The sequence below is a fragment of the Eschscholzia californica genome, unplaced genomic scaffold, assembly GCF_041429995.1.
Source record: "Eschscholzia californica isolate CP2 unplaced genomic scaffold, dmEscCali1.0.p SCAF_4, whole genome shotgun sequence".
In the NCBI taxonomy this organism is placed as follows: domain Eukaryota; kingdom Viridiplantae; phylum Streptophyta; class Magnoliopsida; order Ranunculales; family Papaveraceae; genus Eschscholzia; species Eschscholzia californica.
The window spans coordinates 30,020,943-30,034,685 of record NW_028238461.1 but is presented as its reverse complement, the minus strand read 5'-3'; the positions used below and the strand labels follow the sequence as shown (position 1 = coordinate 30,034,685).

The window sequence follows — 13,743 nt, the reverse complement described above, 5'->3', positions numbered from 1 at the left end:
GAAGAAGGAATGGTAGCCTCACCAAACGATGTCTCGACCCAGATCGCCGAACTCAGAGCTCAGATGCTAGAAAACTCTCATAAGTTTAAAGCTTTGGAGGAGGAGAATGCTCTGGTTCGAGCAGAAAACTAACTACTTCAAGAAAAAGTCACTGAACTCGCATGGTGTATCTAACATGACCTAGGTTTCGAACTCCAGTCAACCCGATGCAATCCTTGGTGACCCATGAAGCAGGAAACTCCTCCAGCCAACCAACCGTCCAGTCTGGCACCATTGGCGTCTCGATTTCGAATCCAGTGACTAATACTACGACTCCGGCAACGACGTTATTACCATCTTTCCAAAGCTCAGCTCAAACCAATCAACAATCGCAGTCGATGACTGCCCCTCTTTTCTCATCCTCATTTACCACTCCTACTTTACTACCTAATAGTGTACCCTTTAGTCTGTTGACTGATGGTCTGAACTCTGGCTTTGCAGGAACCCCCTTGGAGCAGGCGATGGCTAAAAAATTGGCGGAGATGGAGGCTCTGATCACTCACATTCCAGAAGTCCCAACCCCCCTTAGAAAGAGTCTACCACAGAGTTATGCAGACTCCCCTTTCGTCGACGCCATCGCCTTAGTGGAGATGCCGAAGAAGTTTTCATTCCCAAGTGTGAGAATGTATGATGGCACCTCAAATCCAGACAACCATATTGCATCCTACAAGCAAAGGATGTTCACTGCAGCCATACCCAGGGACCTTAGAGAGGCTTGCATGGGCAAAAGCTTCGGGTCGAGCCTCATTGGTCCAGCTCTCCAGTGGTACACCAACCTGCCGAACAACTCCATCGCCTCATTTGCCCAACTGACAGACACGTTCGTTGAACAGTTCACGAGTAGTAAAAAGTTAGAGAAGCTCTCTAGAGACCTTTACCGACTTAGCCAGAGGCGAGGAGAACCACTTAGAGATTATGTAGGGAGGTTCAACAAAGAGAAAGTCTCAATCCCCTATTGCAACCAAGAGACGGCAGTGGATGCATTTCGAAAAGGGTTACTTCCAGACAGCGAACTCTACAAAGAACTCACCAAGTTCAACTGCACCACCATGGAGGATGTCCTTGCTCGAGCTTGGGTAGAGATCCGTTGGGAAGAAGATGAGTATCATCGAAGCAGACACTACCTTAGCGATGAGCGATCCCGAGAACGTCGCTTGAGATGAACAGATCGTAGGTCAGATGGTAGATACTCAGAGCCTTACACTACCTCAAGGAGACCTCAACCTCGAGACAACAGAAAACCACTTGACCCACCAGGTCGAACTAGCGAAAGGCCACAAGGACCAATTCGCACCAGAATTCCAGAGTACAACTTGAACATGGAACCAGCTGAAGTTGTAGCAATCTTGAAGGGCATGGGAAACAATGTCTGATGGCCAGGAAAGACAAAGACCCCAAGCGAGAAACGAGACAACTCTAAATGGTGTGAGTTCCATGGTGATCATGGACATACCACTGCTGAATGCATCGCCCTCAAACTCGAGGTGACCGAGTTGCTGAAGAGATGTCATCTCACTAACTTGTTAACCGACAAGGGAAAGAACACATTAGCTCAAAAAGATGTGCCGGCTAGAGAACCAGAGGAACCTACACCCTCGAAAACATGCCTAGTCATAACAAGAGGATCAGAAGTGAGTGGAGTCAGTCACTCAGCCGCCAAAAGAAGTGCTCGAGCTGCAGTCAACCCAATCGTCAGCTCAACCACAGGGCCCTCCTATACTCAGCAAACTATTAGCTTCTTGGACAATGAAATTTCTACTCTCATTAACCCTCATCATGATGCCCTCGTTATTTCACTTACAATTGCTAATTGTTTAGTTAAGCGTATACTTGTAGATAATGGGTCTTCGACTAACGTTTTGTTTCTACATGGCTTGAAAGGTATGGGTCTGGAAGAATCTAGCATCTGTCGTCGCTCAACCATCCTAATTGGCCTTAGTGGTGAACATAAAATACACACTTGGAGAGGTCACTTTACCAGTCTACGCAGGAGGAATCAATCTTAGGACGACGTTTGTAGTGTTGGACTGCCCTTCAGCCTACAATTTGATTCTCGGAAGACCATGGATCCATGGCATGAGGGTTGTCCCTTCCACTTTCCACCAAGTAGTCAGATTTTCAACCCCCTGGGGAGTGCGAGATATCAGAGGGGAACAGAGCACCTCGAGGAATTGCTACAAAAACACTCTGAAGGCCCCGAAGTCTCCATTATAACAATTACAGAACGAGAAGCCTCTTAACGACCCTGATCACCCGAGCATGGAAGAATTGGATGAAGTGCAAATTGGGTCAAGGCTCAATCCTATATTGGGTAACAAACTCATAGAATTCTTGTCTCTTAACCATAATTGTTTTGCTTAGTCGCATTTTGACATGACAGGTATCGATCCAGAGGTGATAGTTCATAAACTCCAAGTGGATCCTAACCACCCTCCAGTGAGACAGAAACGAAGAAAGTTCGCTCCAGAGCGCAATAGGGTGATTAATGAAGAAATCCAGAAGTTAATTGACATTGGGTCAGTTCGAGAAGTCAGTTATCCAGACTGGTTGGCCAACGTGGTAGTAGTAAGAAAGAAGAATGAGAAGAGGAGAGTCTGCATAGACTTTACTGACCTCAACAAAGCATGCCCTAAGGACTCGTTTCCATTACCTCACATCGACATGTTGGTTGATGCCACTGCTGGACATGAGTTGCTGAGTTTTATGGACACCTTCTCGGGATATAATCAGATATTGATGCACCCAGCCGACCAAGAGAAGACTGCATTTATCACTGATTGCGTTACATACTTTCATTACTTCCAGTTCCGAGTACGTTGTAGAAGTGGTTGGAGTCCCCAAGGTATTCAAATTCACCTCGAAATAGATATAACGTTTGGAGGAAATTATTGCACATGCTTGGGCTTGTTAGAGTGAGCAAGGGAGATTGGAAGGAGGAAGTTGCGTGGTATATTACAGTGGGTAAGGGGAAGGATGGGATAGGCTTGTTGGGTAAGCTTGTTTTTTTTTCTTCATTTACCACATTTGGTGGGAGAGGAATCAGAGGTTGCATAATAATAAACATTTAAGCAGAGAAGCTTTACTCCATCAGATTGTTTTGGATGTGAGATTGAAGGTGGTAGCAGTTCAGTGCAAGTGGCTGATAATCCTAGGAATAGACAGTTAGCTTCTTCTTGGTGTGTTGATTTGTGTCTTGTTCCTCCTAAAGTGGTGGAGTGTCAGTGGCAAGGCCCTGAGCCAGGCAGTGTGCTTATCAACACTAATGAAGCTTTCTCCACTACTGAAGCTGGGTATGGTTGTATCATTAGGGATTCTATTGGGGTGGTTATTGGTGCTGCTCATGGCAAGGTTGTTCCTAAGTCAGTTATCTATAGGGATTCAAGCTATTGAGTTCGGGCTGAGATTGGCTCATAATTTTTCTTTGCCTAATGTGCTAGTTGCTACAGACTCCAAGTCTGCTAGAGCCTTGTTAGTTGTTGCTGTTCCTAGGCCTCCTTGGAAGGTCCTCCTCCTGACACCAAATGTTTTTACTGTGATGGCAAGGGTCACTGGAAAAGAAACTGCCCTAAGTTCTTGGAGGACAAGAAGAATGGAACAGTGATTTCCACTTCAGGTATAAACAGTTAACTTATCAAATACTGTAAAATTCCCAAACTTTGGTATATGATACCTAAAATTGCCCTATCATTATGAATGTACAGGTGCAGCTGAGAACTGAGTATTTGGCTAAGGAAGACAAGACCCAAGAGGGAGTAGAAGCCTCGACTGCTAAGGATGCTGAAAGGGATCGAAGTCTACTTTAGGCACTAATCTAGATTAAGCGTTTTTCTAGTTTTAACATCATCTCCGTACTAAGTATTATGGAGAATCAATAAAGAACTTTATTTCTAAATTGAGATGTTATTGAAGTGCTAAATTAAAACAATCTATACCTAAAGATTCTAAACTTGGTTAAATACCTACAAGATAGGTTTCTTACAACCAAAACATGAATCAACTGAAAAGAAAGAAAGTCTTGAGTCAGAAACAGAGATTGATCTTCAACGTACTTCTTACCTATCCATATTTGGAGTGTCCAAAAGGATTAAGATGAAGAACATGAATCAAACTCTATCCTCCAAAATCCACTAGTCTAGACATAGCTTCCCACAAATTTACCAAAACTCCGTCTAAGGCTAAAACTTGTAAAAGCGTTGCAAAAGTAGCTAATATCTGACAAAATTTCTTTTGAAAGAAATTTGGGCTTCTTTCACAACCAATCAAGAGAACAAAGTGTTTGTTGCTCATGATAGTATTCTTATAGTAACTAGCATTTATCGAAGAAAAGTACTAATTATTACAAGAATAAGTGGGAGAAAAGTACAAGTCGAATTAATTCGTTCATGAGAAAAATCATGAAGAACAATCATGAAACTTGTACAGGACGATTAAATTCGACCAAGAGCAACAAACTGCGGCTCCTCGGAAAAGGAAAGGTTAAAGATATGATCTTATAAACCCACCGCACAAAAACGAATGTCAATCGCATGAGAACTCTCAAGCGACTGAGAATACACCAAATTGTTGTTCAAAGCCCTTAAGGTCAAAAGTAATCTCAAAGACTCAAAAATAAAGGTTATTTCTGAAGAGATAAAAGACCTGCGCAGAGACGAAAACTGACTCTAGATTTTGGCTAGAAGCCAAAATCATCATTGAATTAATATCTCATCAAGACATGAAGCTTGATAATTTAAGTCAACGGAAGACCTAAATTAGTTTTCCAAAGTAGAAAATTGAGAAGGATGGAAACATTCATGTTTCCCGAAACTAGACAAGAAGAATAAGATTCTTCCGATCAAGTTATGTCCATAAGCATGCTCGAAGAATCCATCGTCGGATTAAGCACGCAAGAGTCAGAATCTTCGATTCACAGAGAAAATCAAAATGGTTTTGATTCCTGAGGAATGGAGAAATTCTTGAATCACGAATTTCAAGAAGGTAAGTGGGAGCAACAAACCTTCTGGGTCCGTATGCAGAGTACATACAAAACATTGAGTACAACATAAGATGTTGTATAATAGTAACAAACTGACTCAATAAAAGGATCACACACAAGGATAAAATGCCATTTTGGGCATCTGAAGATCTATACGCATAGATCAGAAAGATGATAGGATTATAAAGACTCAGTACGCTGAGATGCTCGAGATCCGAAACCGAAAATCTAAGACTCGGAAAAGTCTAGAAGAATTTCGACCCAAAAACTCATGACAAAGAGCGTTGCAACACTCGGAGTCTGAAAGACACCAATGAGCAAGCACGCGTGAGAGAGACATCTCTGTTCGTAAACATAAAGTCAATCATGTCGGACATGATTAGCATTTAGACATCCAAATTCAGATTGGAAAATCGAATCACTACTTAAAACATCCTAGAAGGCTAAAGGATGAAGTAGTACAAGAGTTGAAACAAGTCATCGTAGAAAACTTCCAGACATGGAAGGAAAGTAGGCTTAAAAGTGTTTAAGTCGTAACTGTTGCAAATTCTACATAAGAAATTAAAAGCCTTAAAACTCTAGTAAAGATTACTAGAAATTATCAAGGTTGAAGATAGCAATCTTCAAATTAATTAAAGTCCCGTTTTTGGTGATTTGGGGTTTTTCCTTCTTCCCGTTTGCAGTAGCTACTGCCGGTGACTTCAAGCTGATTTGCTCAGATCTACAGCTCGGTTATCTTGTTTCTTTGCTTATCTTGCTGCTGGGAGGGATTGATTTCGTTATTATGGGTTAGATTTTTGGGTTTGTTGTTGTTTGGTGTTTATAGTTTAGAGAGAGAAAGTAGCTCGTGAGTTTCTGTTTTTCATTTTAGAGAGAGCTGGGTTTTATTTATTTTGTTCTAGCGTGTGATTCTTGTTCCTTGTTCTCTTGTTCTGACCATGGAGTTGTCATCTCCTGGTTCTATTGGTGGTAGTAGCAAGATTAATGCCACTGTAGGTTCTTGTTGTGATGGTGGTTTTGGAGCTGGGTTTCAATCTGGTTTCTTAAACAAAAAAGTCCAGCCTAATTTGGGGAAGATTTCTTCTCGTGTGTTAAGGAAGGAGATAAGTGTTAAGGATTCAATGGATAGTTCTTGTTTGTTTTTAGAATACATGAATGGAGCTTCCATGGCGGCTGGGTTCTCTGCGATGAATAGCCTTGGAACCGAGAAGGCCAATTTTGGTTCTAGGGTTGGTCTTGTTTCTAGTTCTTCTAAGGATGGTTCCGGTTCTGTTTCCACTGATTCTGACCCTACTAGTTCTGGTTCTTTTAATTTTTGTTTTGGCCTAACTAATTATGGTTCTGGTGATGGGGTATTTAATTTTGGTTCTGGTTTTTCTTCTCTTGCTTGCAAGGCTCATAGTGGGCCTAGTCCTAGAAGAGTCAAATTAGGGGCTAATGTAACATCTTATGCTTGTTCTGAAGTTAATTTTGGGACTAATTCTCAATCTAATTTCAGTTTTGGAGTTACCACGAGAGCTTATGTTCAGGAACAAAATAATTCTACAGTTAGTTTAGGGGCTAATGTGCAATCTGGAGCTTTTTCCGGAGTCAATTCAGGGGCTAATGATCAATTTGAGAGTTCTCCTAGAGGTGTTTCAAGGGCTAATTTGAAAGGTAATCCTAATTGGGCTAAGTCTTTTTGCTAAAAAAGTAGTGCCGGGTCGAGAAAAACTTAAGTTCATCCCTCCTTCTCGAATTGATGGTAAGTTATGTGCTTCAATTCCTTCTTCTTTAGATACACATATTAAGTTTTGTGAGAGACTTGTGATTGGCAACTTTGTTGGTAGACATCTCGATTTTGGTTTTGTGAGAGACACCTTGCTTAAATTATGGAACCTAAGGGTGATGTGCAATTTTCATTACATGGCAAGTCTATTTTTGTTATTCGAATTGCGCTAGAGGAAGATAGAATTGCAATCTTAGATCATAAACCTATCTTTATTGGAGGTATTCTATTCCTTGTTCGACCTTGGCATCCATTTATTGAAAAAGAGGTTGCAAAGTTGAAGTCTGTTCCAATTTGGGCTAATTTTTATGGTGTACCAATTCATATGTGGAATCGTGATGGTATAGCAGCTATTGCTAGTGTTGTTGGTACGCCTTTGTTTTCTGATACACATACGGTCGCTTGGAGTCGTATGGCTTTTGCGAGGGTTTGTATTGAGGTAGAATTAGAGACAGAGCTTCCTATCAACTTTTCAGTGGAAAAAGGTGGGGTTATTTGTGATTATATTGATGTGGAGTACCCTTGGAAGCCACTTTATTGCAATAACTGTCATGTTTTGGGACATATTCTTTCTAAGTGTCCTAAGCTAGTTACGGAGCCTAAGGTGAAGTAAGTTTGGGTGCCTAAGGGGAAGGGAAATGTTAGTGAGAAGGTTGCTTCTATGGAGTGTGATGATGGAGTGGTTCTTCCAAATCTGAAGGAGGTTCCAGTGGAGGGTGACGTGGTTATTGAGACGAGTGCTCCTATGGAGACTACCATACCTGTTGAGTTAACGGCTCCGGTCCAGTCTATGAGTTCTACCGTTGTGGTTGGGTCTGATGAGGGGTGGCAAGATGTCAAGAGCAAGAATGTGGCGAAGCGAAAGGGAAGGTCTAGTGAGCCCTCTTCTCACGATGATAGGCATAAGAAGGTGAGTACTCATGTTGATACCTCACAGTGGTTAGTCCTTGCTGATAAGGATGAGTCTGGGTGTAAAATGGTTGAAGGTTCCGAGTTAGTAGGTGCAGAGAGGGATGAGGGGGGTCGGATGGCGCAAGTAGCGGTGCATGATGATAGGCCTTCTATTCTGCCTGCGCCTGATGATGGTATTGCTTCTTGTCATCAAGTTAAGGCTACTCGTAGTCTTGATTTTGGTAAGATCAAGGCTAGTGATGGTGGTATTCTTGCTTCAAATAATGTCTCTATTATAGCTTCACGACTTGCTTCAATTGGTTCGAATGTTAAGAAATTTGAAGCTAAGATTTCTCAAACTAAGAGAATGGTCCGCGGGGTTGCCAGTGTTCCGCCTAATGATTAGGTGGATTTGATCTTGATTTTGTTTTTATTATGTATGAGATATAGCCTTAGGGTTTAGAGGGCATGACTTGAGCACCTTGTTGGTGTTAGATTTTTTCTCTTTATTTTTGATGTAGTGAGCGTGTAGCCTATCTTTCCTTTGTTTGGGTTCAGGTTTCCCTTCAGCCTGCTGATTTATGCAAAAAAAAAATCTTCAAATTAATTGATAATAAGCAAAGGTTAAAACCGACTACCACGGTAGTCAAACTAAACTGTCACCTAAGACATAGTATGAGATTCATACACAGTCTAAGGGATGAGGTAAATTTGGAATAAACGTCGACAAGTAAAACTAAGTGGGTAAAAAGAGTTTTACGGAAGAGGCTCAGATTTACAACTCTCGTTATCAGAAATAATAGAATTATTTCGCAAGTCGTCTAAATTTGGTTTAGTATTTAAACGACAGTCCATTGATAATAAAATATTCCAAATAGGTTTGTCAGATACGTGATCTGATAAATGAAACCCTATTAAGTGAACTTGGAACATTTATTGTCAGATCCCTGGTCCAGGTCATTGCATGGACAACAATGACTCACGAAGACTAGCACGGGAGTCGATGGGATAGCGCAGTTTCATGGGCTATAGGAATAGTGTATTCGATTCGACTACGTGGCTGTATAAAAGGTTTATACACTGGATAACCCTCTAATGAGAAGTACATCACTCTCGATGAACGTCAAATACTTCTCAAAAGACAAGATTGGAGAGATTCCTCAAAACATGAGTGCTCCACTTATCTTATGTAAGGAATGTCCAACTTTGGTTCCATTAAACGCCGCGCCATAAAAGGAGGTTATAAAGGCGGATATTGAGAAGGACAGGATAGACAGGAAGTTAAATGGAAGCGCAAGAGTGGATTGTGTCATCCTAATCACATTTGGTCAAAAGTGTCTCAAGGCAACTTGATGAGTGACAACTGAAAATGCGTGGCCGCGCTCAAACGGATTAAGAATTAATCGTTTGTCTTTTACAGTTGTACTCTGAAATCAAGAAAGTCTGCATGACGTGACGTATCTGATGGGATACTAAATTGACACGGGAATCGAGGCATTGCACTTGTTCTAAGTCCAAGTGGGAGTCTGAAGGAGTTGAAGGAGATGTCCTTCGACCAAGATTGCAATGCGAGAAATTTTTCTTCTAGAACAATTGATGAAGAAGATCATCAAGTCCAATTGATTTAGGGGTCGTAGAGTTTATGCTAGAAACCAACTACGATCGTCGAATTACGAAGTAATTCGCGGCTAACTTTGATCGGATCCTACATAGGGTTACACATAAGAATGGGTATTTAATCAAATGATATGACTAGTGGGAGTGTGATATAACATTGGGAATGTCCCATAAACATATCCCACATGCCTAAATAGAATTTGGACAAAGATAGTACAAAAAACCCAAAAATGGGGTTTTGGGCCTAGACCGATTCGGGCACTTTTAGGGCTCGGATTGGCCTGATTTTTGGAGGGACGTTTCCTTATGTTCTGAACATTAAATCTGCCAAATTTGGCTGGGTTTGGACGTCATCTCCTTAGGGAATTGAGAAAATGTTAACTAGTTGCTATTTTCGATAATTTCCCTAAATCTTATTCTAAAGGGTGTTTTAGGAAACCTAAAAGGAGGTGGATTCTTATTAGGGTTCTATATAAACACTCTTAGGTCAGAGAATAAGGTGTGGAATTTCTCTCTAAGCTTTCTTACTCTACCACATCAGATAGAGAGGAGAAAGTGAGCTAATTCCCAAGCTATCTTCTAGTTAAGCAAGAAGAAGGTCTTCCTATTATCAAACCACCATTGGAGTGCTAACAAGCTTTCAAGGAGGGAGATTAAATACACCGTTCGGTGTCCTCAGTAGAGGAACTACATTTTGAAGCTCTTGGTCTTCTTTATTCTATTCAACTAGTTCGAAGGGAATTGCGTTTAAGGTAATCAACTATCTCCTAATTAGTTAATCTCTAGTTTTGCATGATGATCTTGGGGATACTAGTGTTAGACATTAGATGTCGTTATCCGCTATAAACACTAGTATAAGGGTATAATACCCAACATAAGCTACTATGCTCATAACGTGCATGTCAATAGCATTCATATCAATTGTATTTTTTTCAAATGGTTGTTCCAATGAATTGCTACGTAAGATATTAAACTGATTACTATACTAAATAGAGAAGTATTGATGAATGTCTGTGCGCATAGCAACATATGCAGTTGGTACAGGGAGGCAAAGTAGATCATATTGTTCATTCGGGCAAACTTCACTGGCCCAACAGGACGGATCGTATCATAACAAACAAAGAGGCATGAACGAACATCACACGGGACATCAATTTATCCGGAACAATGTAAGTAAGAACTATGAGTATTTCGAGCAAGGTATCTATGAGATATTTACCTTCTAAATGAAATAGCAAGCAACTCCTCTGAAAGTTCTGGATTTGCGGAGTCAGAAGCCATCCCCATGGCATCTTTGTAAAGATTATCCTTCTTTGACAAAGCAATGGACTGCTTCCACAGTTTTTTGTAGGTCAAAGCACTCATATTCATTTTATTTTCAGACGGGTAAGATTTTACCCTATAAGACTGACTACCTGGAGTGGGTATTGAAAGGAAAATTCTATCATATTGTTCATCGAGGCAAAGTTCCATTGTCTCCAACATAAAATGAGAAACTTGAGGCATAAAGAGCAACAGTTACCTGCATTTAGAAAATGTCTAAAATATCCACTTCAACCAACTAATTAGTCGCAAGATGATGCAAGTAAGTTCCCACACTTGTGTGTATAATAACATTTTGGGTAGAGCAAAAGCTCTCATAATGTTCTTCGAATACGGAGTTTTAACTCTTATAATTGAAGGAACAGAGAACGAAGTTGCAATGTAATCTAAAAGAGTTTCTAGTTTCATGAACAAGCATTGAACTAATACTCCATGTTGAGGGTGTATAAGCTATTGTTTCATGTTTGGCCTTTTGTTCACATGCATAAAGATATCTCAATACAACAATAATATCAGTGTGCAACTAAGCATAATAAAATATTTGCCCAACCAAGGTGAGCCAAAATCACCACCCGTATTCAACAAAGAGCAGATCACCCCTTTACTTTGCATAATTAGATACATATGAAAAGATATGTACGGGGCTACGACATTTCTTAATGCCTTAACCAAACAATACTTGCTTAAAACCCAAAATTTTAACTTTTAAATGCCAAAAATCAGAAAACATGTGTAGTTAAATTAAGACTAACAAGCAACCACAAAATCCACACAAACCAACATTTCTTGAGTCACCGTCATCACATACAACACAACCAATTCAAAGTATTTCTTTGAGCAAACTGGATTAGATCTCACTACCATCATTTATGCCCCATCAACTAGCCCATGTTACTTCATAGCCTACTATCATGTGTTAAATAACTCGTCAAATGGACAAACTACTTCACAGTGTATCAGTGACCACCAATATTACGAGTCATTTTCTCCGGAGAAACCCAACTATCAAGATTGTGGACAGTGTACAAAAGCATACATGGTAGAAGAGCAATAATATAATAAGTATCTCCAAATATCGCAGTATAAAAGCATTACAATGGTATACCCACTGACATCCATTATTTGTAAATTCATTCGCCATCTAGTATTTGAAACATCTACCATTATAGTTTGAATAGAGTCTACTGACAACCTTAATCACATCATAACCACATTCTAGGTGGCTTTTAATAATGTGTGTTCATACGAGACTCAAGCGTCATATTTTTAAAAATAAAGACATGTAGTATGGTGGTTTAAATACCAATAAGAACAGAAACTAACAGGAAGCTACAACAAAATAAAACAAGCATGTTCCTGCATCACATGTATAACCACAATTACGAGCAAACTGTCGCCATCTGAAAATTAAGATATCCAACCACAATCTTGAATGAAACCCGTTGCCATTATTAATCTTGCATTACTCCACATTACTTGGTAGCTTACTATTATATCGTACTTTTGAGATTTTAAGCGAAGTTCAAGTATTTTGGTTGTGCAAAGAGCCAAGGACATATAAAGATACATACACTAAACTTCAAAACTTGTGAAAGGATTTGTCAAACAAAAATTGGAAAAAGAAGAACAAAACAAAATAAGCATCTCCATACATCATGCATATAAGCACCAGAATAAACCAACTCCCAACCAGTATTTGTGGTTAATCCAACCTTTACTTCAAAATAGTTCCCATTATTCTCTTAGTGTCATACCATGATGTATGAAGACACTTATGAAATTTACAAACGAGATTATTACTAAAAAGTAAAATCAATAAAAAGCGAAAAAAAAAACTTCAATTTCACCCAATAACCACCAAGATATAATTATTGCTTAGGGAAAATATATTCCATTCTGAACTTAATCTTGCATTGTGCATCTCTGGGTGTCTTGCGCTTATGCAATAACGCATGATCACCAATATGGACTGTAAATGATATTCTCGAATGATACCCACATATCTTGGTGGTGTCTTGTGGCTTATGAAGAGACTTGACATGAAAACCTTGTAAAATGTTATCAAAAAAAAATTGGAAAAGAGGAAAACAAAAACATAATAATGACCTCCATACATCATGAATATAAGCACAAGAGTGAACCAACTCCCAACCGCCACTTGTAGTTGATCCGATTCCAACCTTAATTTCCAAGTAGTACCCACAATCTTTTGGTGCCATAACGCGAATGTATGAAGATACTTAGAAAATGTATTATTACTAAAAAATTAAAATCAGTAGATACTAAATAGTGATAAAGGCCTTCAAAACTCACCAATAACCACCAAGATACAATCATTGCTCAAGGAAGGCAGAATGTGTATGTGCCGAACTTATATCTTAAGGTGCCTTGCACTCATGCAATATAATTCATAACCGCCAAATATGAATTGCAAATGATATTATCAAATAATATCACGTATCTTGGTGGTGTATTTGGCTTATGAAGAGACTTGACATTTAAAATAGTAAAGTGATATCAAACAGAAAAATAAATATAAGCATCTCCACGCATCATGCTTATAAGCACAAGAGCAAACCATCTACCAACTAGTATTTGTATTCAAATTGATTCTAACCTTTATTACCAAACAGTACCCACAATCTCTTGGTGCTATACCAAGATGTACGAAGGTCAAGCATGACCTTTATAATGTATTTTTAATAAGTAGTCATCTTAAACCAAACAATAATTTCAAATAGTAGACATTTTAGAAAAAAAAAGTGTAAGTAGTAGAAATTTTCTAGAAAAAAAAGAATGTTGTGTGTGGGGCTCGATCCTTTGACCTCAAGGTTGAAACATAATCACTTCACCAACTAAGCTAGGGAAGAACTGTGTTTTAAAATAGATATATGTATATATATATATATTATACATATATATATATATATATATATCTAATATAGCGGCAAATGTCGCATAACATTAACGAGCCACGTTAGGGTCGTGGGGGCCTGCGCCCCCATGGGCCCCTATGTGGACTCGCCCCTGATGTCCTCCTAACCATGTTAGGATACAGTGTCCTCGGGCCACTTGACGAGCAACAACTGAAAATGCATGGTCGTGCTCAAATGGATTAAAATTTAATCAT

At 39.5% G+C, this 13,743-nt stretch overlaps 1 protein-coding gene across 1 annotated transcript; it reads left to right on the top strand.

The window, feature by feature from the left end:
* Nucleotides 1-6,885: 6,885 nt before the first annotated feature.
* Nucleotides 6,886-7,395, top strand: LOC147544076 (uncharacterized). The gene has a single exon (XM_086635595.1). The coding sequence runs from the start codon at nucleotides 6,886-6,888 to the stop codon at nucleotides 7,393-7,395; it is 510 nt and encodes a 169-aa protein (XP_086491721.1).
* The last annotated feature ends 6,348 nt before the right edge of the window (nucleotides 7,396-13,743 follow it).

Bases quoted from the DNA above. Each gene is read 5' to 3' on its own strand.
- LOC147544076 (XM_086635595.1), top strand. From the start codon at position 6,886: ATGGAACCTAAGGGTGATGTGCAATTTTCATTACATGGCAAGTCTATT.